Raw genomic sequence first — 21,020 nt, forward strand, 5'->3', positions numbered from 1 at the left:
GGAAGGACCGGGGTGTACAGAGTGCAACAGCAAACAAGACTTTGGACTTGATGTGCCTTTTCTTTGGCAATCCATGGAGTGCCTCCTTACCCTCCTGCCTTCACCGGGAGAGACACGGAACCATTTCAGCCCAGAAGGCCACCCACTTCTGCTTGGAGGTTTAGGTCATAACCTTCACTTGAGGACGCCAGAATGACGCCCCTGACACTCTTCAAGCCCCATTTCCCCCAAGATGGCTGTTGTGGGCTAAGCGGTCCAGCAAAAAAAGGGGCAGCTCTACACTGTCCTCTGTCAAGAGTTTTAGGGCCACGAGTCCGGTTGGAATGGACAGGTGGGAAGGCTGGAAGCACTCTGTTTAGACTTTGACTTTATAGTACACTGGACAGAGACGTATGAAATGAAATCTTTACAAAGATTCCAAAGACTTCTTTACCAATCTTTACAAAGACGTATGAAATGAAATCCCTTCACAAAGGGATGGGGTTTGGGTTCTGGAAATCAGTGGTCTGTGCACGGCCTACCCCTGAGTATGAATTTCCTGCAGAGTTGACAGCTCTTCTTAATATGAACAGATGTAAAATCGCGTTGTCCATTTTCCAAAAACGAAGACTCAGGATTTGGGGTCAGCGGGTTGCGGCGTTCAGAAGACTGAGGCGTGTTCCAGGGCTACGCCCCTGCGCACTGTGCGTGCCGCTGTCCCGCGCGCCCCCAACCCCGGACGGCCCGGGCGCGCGCACCGCCCCCAAACCCGGCACAGAGGGGCTGGGCGGAGCAAGGCTGGGCGGGGCGGAGCGAGGCTGGACTGGGCGGGGCTGGGCGCGGCGCGGCGCGGCGGGGCGGGGCGAGGCGGGACGGAACGAGGTGAGGCGGGGCGGAACGAAGGTGAGGCGGGGCAGAGTGGGCGGGCGCGCCCGGAGGAGACGGCTAGCTGCGCTAGAGGGAGCTTCTCCCGCTGCCGCCTTCGCCGCGCCCGCCCCCCGCGCTCGCGCCCTCCAGCGCCGCCTCCCAGCCCGCGCCGCCGAGATGGCGGAGGACAGCGAGTCAGCGGCCAGCCAACAGAGCCTGGAGCTGGACGACCAGGACACGTGCGGGATCGACGGGGACAATGAGGAAGAGACGGAGCACGCCAAAGGGTAGGCGCGCCCGGGCTCCGCGCGGACGCCGGCTCCGGGGCGGGCGGGCCCCCGCGTGGCTTTCGCGCTGCTCCGGGGCTGTTGGAGGTCCGGGGGTGCGGATCGCGAGGGGAGCTGGGCGGCGGGGGCGAGGCCGCGGGTGGGCGAAGGGGCGCCGGGACCAGCCACGCCGCTGTCACCCGCCGGCCTCGCGCGTCCGCATCCCAGCCGGCGTGTGACTTGGCGGCACCGAGGGGAACGCGACGCCCTTCCCTTTGTGGCGGCCCGGCCGGTGGGAAGTGGTTCTCCTCTCTCCTCTGCTTGTCATCCTCCTCCGAAGTCCTCCCAGACCCTCCCACCCCTCCCCCAGCCGCCACCACCCCCGGGATAACGAGCCTCCGATGGCGGGGAGCAGTTTGAGATTTGCCCTTACTGGTTTCCGCGGCGCTGGCCGGGGAGCTGCGGAAAGTTGTGCTGCCCTGGCTGCCTTGCCCCGCGCGGACCCGGGCAGGGGGAACCGGGGGTCCCGGCTGGGTTTCTGGGGTCGCGCAGGTCCGCCCCCGCCGAGCGAGTCCGCATCTCTGGAGCGGTCCAGATCCAAATTTCAACTCAGTCTTGGGGGGTCGCTCCCGCCCACCCGACCAGATCCTGTTTGCTGCTTGATGTCCAAAGACACCCGTTTTAACACCTGATTAGGTTTCTTCTTCCTTTCACTGGCGCCCATTCTCCCCCGCTGCAGACTTAATTCACTCTCCTTTGGGGGGAAAAGATTGCTTCCAGTGAAGGGGGGTATTGAAGTTCTGTTTTTATAAATAGGGGGGTCATTTTAAATCCCAACTTGTGTTTACATTAATTACCCTTTTACCCAGTTGGATTCGAACTATGCTCTGGAGCCCAGCACTTATCCCTTTAGAAGTGAGATTTTGCAAACCATGGTGACTGGCGAAGAAGTGGGTCAGCTTAAAAACATGATAGGGAGGCCTTAGTCACAGATGGCTTATTTATTCAGTTCATGGAGAGGATTCTTTAAATGATTGATGATTTAAAGTGTGGAGTATTTACATTCTATTTAAGGTCTGCTTGGAGATTTATTTAAGACAGGAACTTTGAGTTTTAAAGTGTTATAAAATATTAAAAGAGATCAAGAAAGAGAAAAGCTGACTAAATGTATCTTTCATTGGCATGAATATTTTTCAGTGGCAGCTGCAAGTACAGAATGTTAGAATTCTAGTCTGAATATTTTTTTAAAAAGAGAGGAAAGGAAATTCTGCAGACATCTGAGCTCCAGTTCTGTTTATGCAGTGATAGAAATTTGTCTATGATAGATAGCTAAATATAGATATGTTATTGAAACAATGGCACTAGTGCCAGAAATGGGCACAGATGCAAATGTGCTGAGTTACCCCCCAAACTTGAGCACCTGTCTTTCTAGCAAGCTCCTTGACAGTCTGTCTTCTCACCTGTTATGTCTGTTTGTTGTTCTTCATCCTTTTGAAGGTTTGATTATGTACTTCTTTGCTTATATAGTCAAGAATGCCCCATGGTACGGAAAATTACTCACCTGTGTAGCGGGTGATGGGGAAGCTGCCGCCAGGAACCTTGCAGTTCCCACGTTCACACCCAAAAGCATATCCATGCCTTCTTCCCAAGGTTTTCAGTTTAGTGCATAGGCACATTAATTATACGTTAGCACAGTTACTCAAAATTAGAGCTGCTCAATGGACTGAAATATTTTCCCCAAGAACAGATAACATGATTTAAGCTTCTAGAAGGAAGAAATTGTTGTAATGGGTTTATTGTAGTCTATTAAAATGTAAGGAGATTAGTAAAAATCCAAGTGGCTGTGCTAGTTGGACCACTTTTTTGGATTTTAATTCAGATGGCATGTGCCAAATATGGGGGAGTAATTGTGTTTTATTTGGCTTGGGTACTGATGATATGGCTCAGTGGAAACCTAGATTTTTTTTTCTTCTTAAGTAGCTCAAGTTTATAAATGTTAAAATTTGAAAGACACCTCTTTTCTACACCTGGCCTCTTCATTCTCCACCAGTTGAAATCAGGTGACAAATAATGAGGCTTTGAAGGAATGGATATTTTAAAGGTGAATGATCACTTGGAGGCCACTAGGTGTGGGTCATTCACTAAACAGTACACTTGTGGCCTGAAAGAATTAATTTACATCCACTGTTGAGTATAATGTATTTACTTATTGTCTTACACATATTAAAACTAGAGCCTCAGGAGAAAAGTGTACATGTGTGCTCAGTCTTGTCCAGCTCTGTGCAACTTAATGGACTGTAGCCCACCAGGCTCCTCTGTCCATGGGATTTTCCAGACAAGAATACTGGAGTGGGTTGCCATTTCTTCCTTCAGGGGATGTCCCCAAACCAGGGATCGAACCCATGACTCCTGCATCGCAGGTGGATTCTTTTAAATTAGCATTTAAGTTGGCAGCAGAACCAAATCTCTCTCCTTGCTTTACAAACAAACACTGACTTTCAAAGTGCATATTTCCTGGACAAATTGATGTGTCTCATCCCCTTTTCACTCAGAGAACTTTCCCCTCATTATTCACTGTGGTGAATAGTTACCAAGAATATTTGCATAGGGAATAAAAGAAGCATATATGACAATGTCTTTGTTGGCAGATAAGTGACTGAACTATCCCCTAGGGTAGATCTGAAATAGTTTTGGTATTTGGGGGTTATTCCCAGACATTTTAAATATATTATTTTTCTTAACAAAAATTAAAGATCTGGCATTTGGGAAAGTTTAAAACTTTGAAATTCTTTTATCAGAGACCCTGCAATGGCACCCCACTCCAGTACTTTTGCCTAGAAAATCCCATGGACGGAGGAGCCTGGTAGGCTGCAGTCCATGGGGTTGCTAGAGTCGGACACGACTGAGCGACTTCACTTTCATTTTTCACTTCCATGCATTGGAGGAGGAAATGGCGACCCACTCCAGTGTTCTTGCCTGGAGAATCCCAGGGACGGGGAAGCCTGGTGGGCTGCCATCTATGGGGTCACACAGAGTCGGACACGACTGAAGTGACTTAGCAGTAACCTCTCTTTTCTTATCTCCAATTTAAGGGGAGAATATTGGAAGCTACTCTGTGTACCGTGTCATTAGTTCTGACTTTGTTGTTGATCTTTTCTTCAGTCAACTGTAGGGTTTGTGGGAAGATGCAGAAAATTACTAAAATTCTCAATATATATTTTTTATCATGGAAAACTTAAGGGATAATTCAAAACTGCTCTTTCTGAAATGTGATCTGTTATCTATGGCGCTAGTGATAAAGAACCCACCTGCCAATGCAGGAGACACGAGAGACGCAGGTTTGATCCAGGGTCGGGAAGATCCCCTGGAAGAGGGCATGGCAAGCCACTCTAGTATTCTTGCCTGAAAAATCGCATGTACAGAGGAACCTGGTGGGCTGCAGTCTGTGGAGTAGCAAAGCGTTGGACACAATCAAAGAGACTCAACACACACATACATTAATACAGTAAATCTAAATGGAAAGGTGAGCTAACAACTTTTGCTAAAGCAACCTCCTGATTTGGGAAATAACATTTAAAATGATCAAAGGTTTCCATCTGAAAGGATGCTATCACTCTGGGGCTCAGAACAAACTTCTTGCAGGGCTTGGCCAAACTCTTAAGAAAGTCTCTAAGTATATTGGACACATGCTGTGCTATCTTCAAATTATTTATTAACCCAAGTGTACATGGTAGATATATAAAAGTTAAAGTCAGTTACTGGGTTAACCCAGGGTTTGGAACCAAGTTCAAGAAAGAGATTGGTTGGTTGGTCTACGGTTATTCCTGTTGAAAATGTATTAATGACTTTTACTTATTGTAAGAGTAATATGCTTAATGAAAATACAAACAGTAAGATATATGGAGAAAGCAAGTCCCTTAGTCATCTTACTTTTTAGAGATACCACTATTAACCATGTAATTTATTGTTATTTATATTTATATACATATATACATACATATATTTACATAAGTAAGATCATACATTATATAGATGCTTTTGTTATTTTTTATTTTTCACTGACTCAATCATATATAAACTCAATTATATATGATCATCTATAAACTCAATCATACATAAACTGACGCAACCATATATAAACATAAATGTTTGTATATTTATGTGCATGTGTGCTCAGTCATGTCTGGCTCTTTGTGACCCTGTGTACTGTAACCCAGCAGGCTCCTATGTCTATGGGATTCTCTCCAAGCAAGAATACTGAAGTGGGTTGCCATGCCCTCCTCCAGGGCATCTTCGTGACCCAGGGATCAAATCCGAGTACCCTGTGTCTCCTGCATTGGCAGGTGGATTCTTTACCACTGAGCCACCTGGGTACCCCTTTATATATTTATATGTGTATGTAAATGTATATTTAACATAAATAGGATCATACTTTATATAGACTCATATTACCTTGTATTTTGCACTGGCTGTGAGTGTTGTCTGCTAGACTGTTCTGCTATGATGAAAATGTGTGATACAGAGATCACTGGTCACCTGAAATGTGACTAGTGTGACTGAGGCACTAAATTTTAAATTTTATTCCATTTTAATTTGAAACTATTAGAATTTAATAGCCACATGTGGGTCGTGGCCAATGTGTTAAACAGCTCAGATCATATCCTGCCTTTGAATTTTGTAAGCCTTCTTGGTATTCAGAATACTTCCTCATTCTTTTCTTGTGTTTTACAGAATATGTCAAGTTTCCATACATCCTTTATTTTTTTCTCCTCTAATGGTTGAGGAGCTCTATATCCTATTTTTCTTCTTCTGGGAATTACTATTAAGTTTCTAACAAGGATGCTTTTTTCCTGTATTTCTCTGTCAATGTAAAAACTTAACCATGTCTAAAATATTCTACTACCAAACAAGACAAACGGTATAGGATATTTGGATTTCTTCTTCCTTTACATATCCTAGGTTTTGCTGAAATAATCTGGGATTTTAATTCCATCTGGCTTCTTTTCTTTTTGCCCTTGTATTATATTAAAGCTTTTTTCTTAACTGTTGTGTTATATTCACATCCATAGTTTAAAAAATGTCTTAAACCGTCTTGACAGCTTTACTGTTTTCATTGCTAACCACTATTTCTTATAAACTGCACCTTCTCCTGTCTTCTTTGAGTATTTTCTCATTTAATTTTTTTTTAGAGTGTGTAGATGATATATTTTCTAACCTCCTATATGTCTGAAGATGCTTTTTTTGCATGAGCCAGAGTCTGGATGCAAACATAATTCTGTGATAATCGTTTTCCTTCAAGCTCCGTAAACATTATTTTATTATCTTTTTATTATCTTTAGCATTTAGTGGAACAGATGTTTCTCTGCCTGTCTGCTTCTCTTTCTTTTATAGGCAACCATATTCATTTTCTTTGTTTTGCCTTGTTTTCCGTCTAGAAGCTGCTGGGATTTTTCTCCTCATTTTTCTAAAAACCAAGGGTTTCCATATCATTTTATCTTCCAGGATCACTCTTTTCTTTAACATCTAACAAAATGGCTCAAGCTCATACATATTCCTGGGGGTCTTGTGGCTACTGAGGTTTTTATGGTCCTCCAGCATATCCTTGTTGCCCCTGTCTCCCTCATCACTAGCTCTGAATGCTTTGAGTCCTGTAGCATTTCTCCCTAGACTTTTTTTTCCCCCTCACATGATGAAAACCAAAGATGGTATTTAATTGGAATGAGAAGAGAAAACAGATTATAAATTAAAAAATCTGAGAAATACTACAAGTATAATTACATCCAGAAAAACATCATATTTTAAATTATAACTGTCTGACACATCTTTATAATACAATTTTATTTACATTTTGGCTGATTAGTTTCTGATTGCTTTTTTGTGTGAGATGATTTTGTAATATTTCCTTTGGAGGGGTTATGCAGATAATCCAATGTTTCTTTTAACATGGTTGATTAAAATTTGTTTGACAGTTGGATAGTTGGAATTCTTAAGTATTGTTGTTGTTTAGCCGCTTAGTCATGTCAGACTCTTTGCGACCCCATGGACTGCATCACCCCAGGTTTCCCTGTCCTTCACCATCTCCTGGAGCTTGCTCAAACTCACGTCCATTGAATTGGTGATGCCATCCAACCAACTCGTCTCCTGTCGTCCCCTTCTTCTGCCTTCAGTCTTTCCCAGCATCAGGGTCTTTCCAGTGAATCAGGTTTGACTGTAGCCTAAGGCAGAAAATAAGTTCAAATTCAATGTCAGACATCGTTGTTCACCTAAGGGATTCAGTGTCATCCATTCCACTCCACCTCCAATAGGTTGCAGCCTCCTGCAGTGCCCCTCTGAGAGTGGTCTCTTAGTTCTCCCACTTCCGCCTCTTCTCCAAGTTCAAAGTCCAGCTCCATCACCCTTTCTTTCATGATGCTTTCCCCAGTGATTGTAACTGAGGGTGACAGCCCCTGGCAAAGGCCCTGTGGCCCTTACCCAGTGCATCTTCACCCAGTGCCTCTGCCCCCGTCACACCCTCACCCGTCTTCTCAGCCATCTTCTCAGGCAGACCCTTGTTTTACCGGAAGGAAGCTCTGGCTCACAGGTAAGTGACTTGTCGCAGGGCCACATGGTGCACTGTAGGCAGGAGAGCGGAACTTCCCCATTGAGGGAAGCTACAACTTTCCCTGGAGAGAGACATGAGTGTCTGTGTCCTGTGCTGCTGTTATTTCGGCTTGACCCGCACAGCTCGACCTGTACTGTAACAAATAGGACTTCTGTATGTCACCCTTGACTTTGCAGGGACCTTCGTCTTTTATAATTAGTAGTATGAGCATATGGTACAAACTTCAAAAAGCACAAGAAGGGTATCCTGTGAGGAGGACTTCTCATTCTGCCAGCCTTGAGTTTCCCTCCCCGTGAGCATCTCCTGATGCCAGTTCTTGATGGGTCCTCTTGGTGGCATCCTACACACGTACAAGGCTGTGGGGTGTGTGCATGTGTGCACAAGCGTGCTTACGTGGAACAGGCATTCATCACCAATGGCAGCATGCCCCTTCATTCCTGCACCCTGAATTGTCACTTAACAGTGTATCCTGGAAATCCATATACATATTTTTGTGAAAGTGAAAGCTGCTCAGTTGTGTCCGACTCTTTGCGACCTCATGGGACTATACAGTCCCTGGAATTCTGCAGGTCAGAATACTGGAGTGGGTAGCCTTTCCCTTCTCCAGGGGATCTTCCTGATCCAGGAATCAAGCCGGGGTCTCCTGCGTTGCAGGCAGATGGATTCTTTACCAACTATCAGGGAAGGCTATTATATATCAAAACCCATAGACCAATCTCATTTTTTGCTTATTTGGCTGCACTGATCTTAGCTCCCCAACAGAGGATTAAACCTGGGCCTTTGAGAGTGAAATCGTCGAATCCTAACCAACCACTGAACTGCGAGGGAATTCCCTCAACCTCATTTTTCCAAAGAAATTTTATTTTTTTATTTAGTTATTTTTATTTTGGGCTGTGCTAGATCTTTGTTGCTGCACTGGTTTTTCTCTAGTTGTGGGCGAGCGGGGGCTACTCTCTAGTTGCAGCGCATTGGCTTCTCATTGCAGTGGCTTGCTTCTCTTTCTGTGGGGCACAGGCTCTAGGGCGAACGGGCTCAGTAGCTGCGGCTTTTGGGCTCTAGAGCACAGGCTCAATAGTTGTGGCACACAGGCTTAACTGCTGCAAGGCATGTGGGATCTTCCAGGGTCAGGGATCGAACCTGTGTCTCCTACTTGGGCAGGTGGATTCTTCATCACTGAACCCACCAGAGAAACCCTGAACCTAATTTTTTGAAAGACTGTGTACCATCATTGCATGGATGTCCCATTACTCATTTAATCTGTCCCCTGTTCTTAGATCATGAGGCTGTTTTCAATCATTTGTGCTAATGAAACAATGCTGAAACAAGTATACTTGGATGTATAGCACTTCTTCAAAATATTTCTTCATGAATAATTTAAAAGCTGTTCCCAATAACAAGTTTTAGGCAGGCGGTGTGGTGTGTGGAAATGAGTATTAAACCAGGAATCGAAAAACTCCCCTTCAGTCAGATGTCAAAATAGAGGTCAATGAATCTCTCTGGGTATGAGTGTCTTGATTGGGAAATTGAAGAATTTGACTTTCAAATTCATAGGATTTAGCAAGTATGTACTTTGTCCTGAGCCCTGTCCCATCCCTCAGGTTTAAGAACCAGAGACCTTGTGCCTCAGGTACTGTGGGCCCCCAGAGCTCCTTGGATTAACCTTCTGTTTTTCACAGCCCGGAGGTCGGGGGCAGTATAAACAAAGGCAAAAGACAGACGCCTGTCCTGCCTGTCTCCTGATTTGTCCCCACCTTTAAGCTGTCATCCTAGGCATTGCCAGCTGTTCCTTCTCTTTCAGACACGTTTTCTGAGCTCTGGGGGTGTTTCTGTGCTTTTTTACATTTTTATTTTTTAATTTTGTTTTTAAAACATTTATTGAAGTATAGTTGGTTTACAATGTTGTGTTCATTCCTGCTCTATGACAAAGTTATACATGTGTATATTTTTCATATTCTTTTCCATTCTGGTTTGTCATAGGGCATTGAATATAGTTCCCTGTGCTATGTGGTAGGATGTTGTTTTTTTATCCATCTTCTGTGTACTAGTCTGCATCTGCTTTTGCTTTTTTTTAAAAAATGTCCTTGTCTCTTTCTTCTACCATCCCAAAGTGGACCATGACCTCTGGCTCCCTTTTGGATCTGGGCGGTCCTGTCCTTTATGTTTGAGAACTCAAAGTTCACTTTTGTGATTCCCTTTGAAGAAGGCCACCTGCACAGCCTCCACTCGGCCTCTGAACCTTGACTGCCCCCTGAAATCATGTTTTCTCTGCATCTCGTTTCTGGCCTTTGCACTTGGTCTCATATCACAGTCTCATCACTCAGCTCTTCTACTTGAGGTCAAGCAAGAACAGAAACTCTGTTCCAGTGTTTCTACCTACCCTTTTAGAGGCATCAGTCCCTGGAATCCCTGCAGCCTAGATGAGATCTGGCTATTACCTTCCTGCTGTTGGAGCCTCCTTGCCCCTCCTCACATATTTAACTGCCTGAGATGATGATTTTCCTTCCCTGCCAGGCACATCTTGTCCCTTGCTTCTGCATCAGATTTTTCTGGGAGTGTGGCGGGGCAGGGGGAGCCTAATGTTTTGTTATACGCTGTAACCATGAGGATTTCATCAAAACATAGAACATTCCTTTAATGAGAGAATTGGTTAGGTCCATGAGCATCATTGGAATTATTCAAAAGAGGAAGTATTATTAAAAATGAAAATTGGATCTAGCAAGAGAATTCAGAAATAGGGATATCATTTGAAAAGCACATCAAATTGTGAACTTTGCTGGCACATTAATCTTATTAAATTTAACAGTGGTAATGAAATATTGAAATGAATCACAGCCAGAAAAAAAATTTTTTTTGACTTGTTAATCATCTTCCTTCACTCTGAAAGATCCGGAAATGAAAAAAGTCATAGAAGTGGGAGCTACTGTGTAACTGTGTATGGGCTGATCTTCTATCATAAAAACATTTGTGAGCATGAGTGAGAAAGGCTGTAGGAAATTGGTTAATTTTTCACTGATCTGGACTATCTTGAAGGCTATGCTCTACCAACACCCTCAATCCTTTTTGAAAAACTTGATTTTTCTACTTGTTTTGCTCACCATTTCATCTTGGAGCAGTGTTAAGTGCAATGCAAGCAAATACACTTTTAAGAAATTTGTGGAATATCTGAACAGTTTATATTTAGTTTTTCAGTTATGTGTAATGATCTTAAAGATATACAAACAGTTCTTAGGAGCATTTAAAATATTTCCTCCTTCATTCTGATCTTGGATAATCTGCAAAGACAAGTCTTACTTCACAGACTAAACTTCATGCTGGACTATTTCTGGCCAGTGCGTATTGATAAAATTTTATGATGAGTTAGCAGGAGACTCAAGTTCGATCCCTGGGTAGGGAAATTCCCCTGGAGGAAGAAATGGCAACCCATGCCAGTCTTCTTGCCTGTGAAATCCCATGAAGAGCCTGGCAGGCTACACTCCATGGGGTTGCAAAGAGTCGGACATGACTGAGCATGTTTCCACAGCCTTATTAGAAGTGGATTTTTGTTTGTTTAATGATTTATTTTTTTAATTGAAGGATAATTGCTTTACAGAATTTTGTTTTCTGTCAAACCTCAACATGAAAGAATTGGATTTTTATGGGAAGCAAGCTTCAAATGTATTAGATAATAATGAAATAATCATGAAAAAAGAAGGCTACTGAGATAGAACCTGTTTTCCCACATTTAGATTATGGTAAAAGCTGAAAGAACTAGAAACTTGGGAACAACCCAATATCCAAAAGGGGGAATTGGTTAACAAACTGTAGACCAGAAACTAGGAAAGGGAATCGTCCAGGGTCCTACTCTAGCTGGGCCAGGATTGCCCAGGGCTTATTGGTGAGCCACTGCCAGAGACAGCCATCCTGTACTGCTGACATGGAAACATTGGGATTGTTGGCTGGTCCCACTGTGGCCGCTGCCCCATGCTCCAGCCTCAGTAGCTACCGCTGCCTGTCTCCTTGGCTGACCTTTATAATGATAAAGGTCATTGTCAGTTTCTGCTCCTCACTGGTCACAAAATTGTAGGGTAGCTTTGAGCTTGGAGCACTCCAAGGTCTTCTCTGTGACTTTCTGCTTTGACCGGAGATGATGTGGTTCTAAGGAACCTTGGGGAAGGAAATTGCTGAGCTAGGGATGAAGCTCCCTAATTGATGAGGTGGCTGAAATCCTGATGAAGGTCGTGCTGTGATGAAGCCAGGTGCTGAGAGCGGCAAGGTTGGCTTCTTGCTCTGGACTGTGCATCGCACTTGGGGAGGAAGCAGATGAAGAAGTCATGACTGGAATCCCACAGATTGGCTGCTGAGAAAACAGACTCACTCAGGACTTCCTTGTCAGTCCAGTGATTAAGGCTCTGTGCTCTCAATGCAGGGGCATGGGTTCGATTTCTGATTGGGGAATATCCCACATAATGAATGGTGTGGGCAAAAACAAACAAACAAACAAACAAAAAACCAGACTCACTCAAGGCGCTTCTATTAAGAGAACCTGAACTGTCAATAAAATCAGTTCTTGAGTGGGGCAGCCATGTGATCAGCCTGTATCAGATGGGTGCCCTGATGGAGTATGGGAACAGCCTGTGGCCAGTACTCTGGAGAGTTTGAGTTGACCTCAGCCCGACTCCCGTGCAGCTGGGGCTGTGAGTTTTCTTCCATCAACTGTGCACTGTGATGCTCCTTGGGTTACCCCTATATTTTTCTTAAACTGTGCCAAAATCACCTCATATGTATTTTCTCCTGGGTAGTGCATTTCCCTCTCAGTAAAGTGACTTGAGATCCCAAACAGAATACACATACACACCTATACACAAACACATACAGATCTGTTACTATTCAATAAAAGACTGCCTGGTTAATTTTTTTTAAATGTTCACAAAAGAAGAGGTCATTCCCCAAAGAAGACCTTGAGATTGCCAATAAATATTTAAACAGATACTCAGCCAGTGGCAGTGGATAAATAGGAGATGATATAGCATAGTAATTAATTGGATCCTGGAGCCTGAGTGACTGATTTGAATCCTTGGCTCTGCTGCTATTTAGCTGTGATGTTCAGCAAGGTACTTAACTTCTGCATATTGTGGTTTCCTCTTCTGTAAATTGGGAGTAACTATAGTCAGAGGACTTAACCTCACACAGTTGTTGTGATAGTTTACACATAGTGTAGATATGTAAGGTGCTTGCCCCGTGAGTGCACTAAAGTGTTAACTGTTATGCGGACAGCCATGATGGTGATGAGAATGGTGGTGTGATGGTGGTGATTATGATGTTGATTGTAGTGATGGTGGTTATGGTGATGTTGATGGTGGTGGTGGTTATGGTGATGTTCGTGGTAATGATAATGGTGATGATGATGTTGATTGTGGTTATGGTGGTGGTGGTGAGGATGATGGTGATGTTGCTGGTGGTGATAATGATGGTGGCTATGGTGATGTTGCTGGTGGTGATGATGATAATGGTGGTGGTGATGTTGATTGTGGTGGTGGTGATGGTGGTGGATATGGTGATGGTGGTGGTAATGATTATAATGTTGATTGTGGTGATAGTGTTGATGGGGTGATGATGGTGGTGGTGGTGGTGAGGATGATGGTGATGATAGTGGTGATGGTGATGGTGGTAATGATGTTAATGGTGGTGGTGATGTTGCTGGTGGTGATGATGATGTTGATGGTGGTGATGGTGATGATGGTGGTGATGTTGATGGTGGCGGTGATGAGGATGATAGTGATGATGATGATGATAGTTATGGTGGGGGTGCCAGTTTATTGCCAAAATGCTTGTACCAGCATTATATAAGTGTTCCCTTACCTCACATTTTTCTGGTATTCTTAGACTTGAAAATGTTTGGCAAATCAAGGAGAAAAAGTAGAATCTGAGGTGGTTTCATTTTCAGTTTCCTCATTGCTGGTGAGGTTGAGCGTCTTTTCATAAATTTATTGACTCTTAGGATTTCCTCTTTTGCAAATCATTTATTCATATCCTAAGCCCATTCTTCTCTTGGTCTTTTATCTTCCTAGTGATTTTTACATTGATTTCTCATTCATCCAGCAAATATTTATTTTATACCTCAGACACTGTTAAGGTGCTAAGAATACAATGGAAGAGGCTGTCTTATGGATTTTATGTTCTAGTCAGAAGAAGACAAATAAATACTATATTCTTAGCTCTCAAGAAGTTATATGAAGAAAAATAAAGCAGGATAATCATAATAATAGCTATCTTGGACTGAGTGATTTCTCTGTGTCAACTACTAACATATTAACTCGTTTTATCCTCACAATTTTGGGAACACCATCTTTTGAAAACTTCATCTTTTGCAGGCAAGGAAACTGAAGAACAGAGAGGTTAAGTAATATATTCCAAGTCACACAGCTGGGAAGTAGTGGAGGCAGGTTTCAAAATCAGGTGGTCCGACTCTAGCTAAGGCCTGCGGTCCTAACCAGGATAGTATGTTGCCTGTCTATACTATTCTGGAGATAGAAGGTAAACAGGAAAAGAGCTTGCTATTACTACTTTATCATGTGTTTTATAAATACCTCACCTCCTTCCTCACGTCCTTCTGTAGTTTTAAAATTTTGTTTATAATCACTTTGCCACAAAATATTTAACTTAGATGTAGTCAAGTTTTATCTTATAGTGTGTACTTTGGGGTCCTTATTTAAGAAATTATTTCTTTCACTGATATGAAGTGAATGACCTTTACTGTCATTCTTTTTAATTGGATTTTTTAAAAAAATGTTTATTTGGAGGTGTTCTGGTCATGCCAAGTGACTTGTGGGATCTTAGTTCTCCCACCAGGGATTGAACCCATACCCCCTGCATTGGAAGTGCAGAGCCTTAACCACTGCACCACCAGGAAAGTCCCTATTGTCATTCTTTTGCTTATTCATTCAACAGATATTTACTTGAGCATCTATCATATGCCAGATGCTATTCTAGGTATGGATAGATGTTAGCAAAGCCAACACAACTCATTTCACTACTGATTTATGATGTAATCATCATATATCAAGTTCTTGTATGTAATGAGTGTTACTGGCCTGCCTGCTCCACTTCTTTGATCTATTTATTCTTGAGCTTTGTTGTATCTTAATAATGTTTTAGCTGTCAAGGCATTGTGGTTATTATAGACAGTTTAGAAAATGTATGAAAATACAGAAATGATTAAAATCAGTTATAATCTTACATTTTCTATGCAGGAAATTGGAAATCAAAGGGAAACTTTTTGTAAAATAATTATAATATCAAACTATTAATGGTCATTATGGGGAGGGGGTAAGTGATCCCTCTGATGGAATCCTCTGAAATCTAAAATTGTTTCTTGGGACTTCCCTGGTGGTTCAGTGTTAAGACTCCACCTTCCAATGCAGGGGGCTCAAGTTCCATGCGGCACGGCCAAGAAAATTTTTAAAAATTTAAGAATTGTTTATCTTTGGCATTCCATACCATACATCAAGCTCTTAAAATAGACCTGTTAGTTATGACAGGCTATTCAGAAAACTAAGATCATGGCATCTGGTCCCATCACTTCATGGCAAATAGATGGGGAAACAGTGGCTGACTTTATTTTTCTGGGCTCCAAAATCACTGCAGTTGGTGATTGCAGCCATGAAATTAAAAGACGCTTACTCCTTGGAAGGAAAGTTATGACTAACCTAGACAGCATATTCAAAAGCAGAGACATTACTTTGCCAACAAAGGTCCATCTAGTCAAGGCTATGGTTTTTCCAGTAGTCGTGTATGGATGTGAGAGTTGGACTGTGAAGAAGGCTGAGCGCCGAAGAATTGATGCTTTTGAACTGTGGTGTTGGAGAAGACTCTTGAGAGTCCCTTGGACTGCAAGGAGATCCAACCAGTCCATCCTAAAGGAGATCAGTTCTGGGTGTTCTTTGGAAGGACTGATGTTGAAGCTGAAGCTCCAATACTTCGGCCACTTGATGCGAAGAGATGACTCATTGGAAAAGACCCTGATGCTGGGAAAGATTGATGGCAGGAGAAGGGGACCACACAGGATGAGATGGTTGGATGGCATCACTAACTCAATGGACATGGGTTTGGGTAGACTCTGGCAGTTGGTGATGGACAGGTAGGCCTGGTATGCTGTGGTTCATGGGGTCACAAAGAGTCAGACACGACTGAGTGACAGAACTGAACTGAACTGAAACTGCTATAAGGACTAGACCCTACAGTGTAACTGTTCAACATGATAAAGTTTTTTCCTTATTGATGGGACAGCCCTGGACAGGTATACAGATGGATGGTAAGCCCTTCATCTTGTCAATCAGGGGTTGGCCCCCTTCCATCACATGACTCTGCCATCCTCTACTGTCTCATCTGACACCTGCCTCCAACCAGCCCGGGAGAGCCCAGGGAGAGCATGAGGGAGCACCCCCAGGCTCCTCTCTGGGCCAGCAGAAAGTGGGGGTTCACGTATACTCTTATGCCAGTGACTGGAACTCAGTCGCATGACTGTACCTGACCTGCCAGCAACAGAGAAGCGTAGTCTAGCTGTGAGCTCCCGGACCAAGGGGGAATGGGTCTTTGTGGGCAGCTGGCGGTCTCTCTCTCTCAGCTGTTTCTCCTGGAGCAACTGTAAAACATTTACAGTTTCCTATAAAATGTGGCTTTGCTCATTGCATTAAGTCCTAGTCTGCAGAATCTCTGACTATGTCAAAGAGATTTGCAGGATGTGCTTATTAAATGTTTGACATTTCCATGGCTGAGAAATAGTCTGTTGGTTTACCCTTGGGGTTTGAAACGTGTCAAAGATTCTCTTTAGGCAGAGTTGCAAGTATCTGGCCTTCCTGGGGTAGCAAAATGGGGAGGCTTTTCCTTATGGATTTTTCATATGAATTGTGGGGGAGGTGGAAAATGGAACTTCTCTTCTTAAAAATCCAAGAGATCTTTGTAAAAGGGCTGCATGATTTCCGTGGCTAAAGGTATGGGATTCAGTAATCAACTTCAGGCAGCGAGTCTGAACCCTTTTCTCCATCGGATTTCCCAGAAGAATCTTCTCGGGCAGGGATTTTCCTCTTATCCTGAGGGCTTCTCAGTATCTTTCTATCCCCATGGAAGAAATTTCATCTGCCACTTTTTCAGCAGCTTTGTTGAGATACTATCCATGTACCTGAGATTCACTCATTTAAAGTGTACAGTCCCATGGCTTTCATTATATTCACAGAGTTGTATAGCTGTGACCAAAATCAATTTTAGAATGTTTTCATCACACCAAACTGAAAACATGCATCCCTTAGCTGTCACCTGCTGACACCCCCTGTCCTCCCAGCCACTCACAACCACTGATCCATTTTCTTTCTCTTTAGACTTGCCTTTTCTGGCCATTTCATATAAACGGGATTATACAGTGTGTGATCCTTTGTGACTCTTTCATTTGGTGTAGTGTTTTCACAGTTTATCCATGTTGTTGCAGGAATTAATACTTCATTTTTTTAATTGCTGAATAATATTCCATTGTATGGATATTCCACATTTTCTTTTTTCACCAGGTGATGGGTATTTGGGTGGTTTCTTCTACTTTTTGGGTATTATGAAAAATGCTGCTATGGATATTTGTGTACAAGTGTCTGTGGGCACAGATATTTTCATTTCTCGTAGTCATCTACCTAGGAGTTGCATTGCTGAGAGATGTGGTAAATCTTTGTGTAGCATTTTGAGTAACTGTCAGACTGTTTCCCAGAGTGCCTATGCCATTTTACATTCCCACCAGCAGTGTATGAACGTTCCAGTTTTTCCACATCCTCGCCAACACTTGTCATTATCTTTTTTGGTTCCAGTTGTCCTAAAGGTAAACTTTTCAGCTCTGATTCCCAAATTCTAGTCTCCTTAAGGCTAGACCCCTGCCAGCCTTCCCCTGCATGCGGTGCAGTGCGGAGCACATAGTAGACAGCTCAGTGAATACAGGGTAATGGGCTGCGATCAGCTTCACCATGCAGGTAGGGAGAACTGTAGCTTTCAGAGATCTTCTTCCTGGCAGTGTGTGATTGGAACTACCCCAAGAACCAGAATTATTCACTCATCCATTCAAGAAGTACTTGTTATAAAAATCTACTAGTATTGGGCAGTAAAGCATTGGCGACCTCAGGGGCACAAACAGGAACAGCTGTCTTCCATGCCCTTCACTACTGACACAAATGCACACATAAGTCACACAAGCACAGTGCAGCAAGTGCACTACTGAACAGGCACCAGCCACGGGAGCCCTGGGGAAGGAAAGCCCGAAATAGAAGGACTCCCAAAACCATGCTACCCATGGCATATTTCTAGCTCCAGTATCTGGCTGCGATGTTTGTTTAAACCCAATCACTAGTCAGATATTTCTGGAAGTCCTTAACTACTAGATGATTTTTTTCCCCTACTAGATGATTTTAAACATAAACATCACAACGGTGCAGATTTGATTCTACTGGTGAAAACAAACTGCTCATTTTGGGGACGGGAACGCATTACTATTTTTAGACCAACAGGGTGTCATTTGTTGGGGTCTTCATGTATCACAGAAAACGAGCACTACTTTCTATTCCAGGATTAGGGAGAACAGGGAAACACACATCTATAGCTCATCCACTTTCCCTTTTCTAAAAAAAAAAAAAATAATAATAATAATAATTGTTAGTGCCTTTTATTTTATATATTTTATTTTTTGACAGAACCACGTGGCACATGGGACCTTAGTTCCCTGATCAGGGATCGAACCTAAGCCCCTTGCAGTGGAAGCACAGAGTCTTAACCACTGGACCACTGAGGAAATCCCTCATGTGCTTATCTTTTAAACACTTTTTCTCACTGTTGAACATGCCTTTCATGCTTTGACTCTGCAGAGAAGTGAATTAGTCACTATAACTCAAAAAGTTTGTGATTTTAATACATAAATGGTCACCGGAAAGAAGAGTTCCTCTGTGACCTAGATATGGGGTGATGAGACTGCCACCTGGGGTCCTCTTAGTGGTAAAGACCAAGCCCACAGCTCTGTTGGGTTAAATCAGCACAGCTTGTTCTCCCTGGCACTAGTGGGGGTCTCTATCCTCAGGGGACCTCTAGCCTCGGCTGTCGGAGGCCCATCACCTTCCAGTGCAGCATCTTGACGAGGCTGCCAGGCTGGCTGGGAGGGGAAGTCAGCAAAGAGAAGGCACAGCACCCTCACATGCTCCCCCCTGGGACTCCACCTGCTCCATCTCCTTGTCTTCCATTGGCTCAGCAAACAGCCTGCTTGGGCCCACCTGTCTTACTTCAGTGGGGGAGTGTATGGGTCATCCCCTGGAACGTCCACAGGAGGGGGTCAGAAGTACTGGTGAGCACCAGTAGTGTTTATCTGAGTAGGAAGAGCCCAGTTCTCCTGCTGTGTTCTCCTGACTGTAACCACTGTAACCCCCAGCTCTTCTGACACCAAGCACGTCTGCAGTGCCAGCAGGGATCCTGCGTTGACTCTGACATCGTCCACCTGGAGACAGCATTAGATCCCACAGGTGGAGGGCCCGGTCCCACCAGTTTGCACCCTCCCCCCTGGGGACACAGTCCTAAGTCCAGGCTATCCCCTGTGCCTCTGACCAACCAGCTACAAACTTGAGGTTCTTCCCAAGAACCCCTCCTTGTAGTGGTTAATTTGAATTCACAGTCCTCAAGAAAACACTTTAGGGAATTTCTTGGTGGTACACTGATTAGCACTCCATGCTTTCAATGATGAGGGCCTGGGTTCAGTCCCTGGTTGAAGAAGTAAGATTCTGCATACCACACTACTTGGCCAAAAAAAGGAAAAGGAAACACTTTTTACTGCTTACCAGTTGATTGTAAAAGGATGTGCTAAAGGATACAGATGAACACCCAGATGGAAGGGGTGTGTGGGGCAAGGGGTGAGGGCTGAGACATGGAGCTCCCAAACCCTCTCCAGGGTCCATGCTCCCAGCCTCTCCCAGGCTCACCAGCCAGGAAGGTCTCTGCTCCTGAAGGCTTATGACTGATAATTAACTCCATTTCCTGCCCCTTCACATCTCTGGAGAACTGCAGATGGGGATGAAAATCTCAAGCTTCTGATCATGGCTTGGTCTTTATGACCATCCAGGAGCCCACCCAGAGGCACCTCATGAGATCAGAAGACACTGCTACCACCACCCAGGAAATGCCAACAGTCTAGCAGCTCTGTGCCAGGGACTGAGGTCTTATATTATCTCTGTTATTTCACATATATTTTTAAAGAGAGAGATGAGAGACTTTCTGTTCTTAGGGAGCCTACACTCTAGTGGGAAAAGCAGGTAAGAGCACCAGGTTTTGTGAGTGCTAGATGGGAGGGTATTGTGTGAGTGGCTCAGAAGGTAAAGAATTTGCCGGCTATACAAGAGACCCAGGTTCAGTCCCTGGGTCAGGAAGATGTCCTGGAGAAGGGCATGGCAACCCACTTCAATATTCTTGCCTGGAGAGTCCCATGGACAGAGGAGCCTGGCAGGCTCCAGTCCTTGGGGTTGCAAAGTTGGACCCAGCTGAGCGACTAACACTTCCACTTCAGAGGGCAGAAGGAGCATTGAGTTAGGAGCACCTACTTCAGATTAGAAAGGAACAAGAAGGATTCTTGAAAGAGGTGATTTTTGGCTTAACTCTTTTTTTTTTTTTTAATTGAAGTATAGTTGATTGTTGTGTTAAGTGGTTCAGTTACACATACATATATTTTTATGTATTCTTTTCCATTATGGTTTGTTATAGGATATTAAATATAGTTTGTTTACCCATTCTGTATATAAAAGCTTACATCTGTTAATCCCAACTTCCTGTTCCTCCCCTCCTTCAACCCCCTCACCTTTGGCAACCACCAGTCTGTTCTTTGGCGTGCTACGATTCATGGGGTGCACCGAGTCGGACATGACCAAGCGACTGAACTGAACTGAGCTGAACTGAGTCGGTTCTCTATGTTCATGAGTCCGTTTCTGTTTTATAGATAGGTTCATTTTTTAGATTCTAAATATAAGTGGTATTATATGGTATTTTTCTTTATCTTTCTGACTTATTTCACTTAGTATGATAATCTTTTAAATCCATCCATGTTGCTGGAAATGGCATTATTTTATTCCTTTTTTATGGCTGAGTAGTATTCCATTGTATATAATCTTTATTCATCTGTTAGGGGCTTGCCAGGTGACTCAGTGGTAAAAAGAATCCACCTATCAATCCAGGAGTTGCAGGAGAAATGGGTTCAAGCCCTGGGTCAGGAGGATCCCCTGGAGGAGGAAATGGAAACCCACTTTAGTATTCTTGCCTGGAGAATCCCATAA

General features: G+C 43.7%; 1 protein-coding gene across 2 annotated transcripts in view; it reads left to right on the top strand.

Annotated features, from left to right (window-relative positions):
• Positions 1-543: 543 nt before the first annotated feature.
• The window catches only part of NMT2 (N-myristoyltransferase 2), a 59,675-nt gene continuing 39,198 nt past the window's right edge, over positions 544-21,020 (top strand). The window contains exon 1 of one of the 2 annotated variants that reach the window (XM_044928096.1): positions 544-1,133. In XM_044928096.1, coding sequence (XP_044784031.1) covers positions 565-1,133 — 569 coding nt within the window. In that variant the 5' untranslated portion in view covers positions 544-564. The remainder of the gene's footprint in view (positions 1,134-21,020) is intronic. The other variant, XM_025264365.2, reaches the window with a different exon arrangement.

This window comes from Bubalus bubalis, chromosome 14, assembly GCF_019923935.1.
Source record: "Bubalus bubalis isolate 160015118507 breed Murrah chromosome 14, NDDB_SH_1, whole genome shotgun sequence".
NCBI lineage: Eukaryota > Metazoa > Chordata > Mammalia > Artiodactyla > Bovidae > Bubalus > Bubalus bubalis.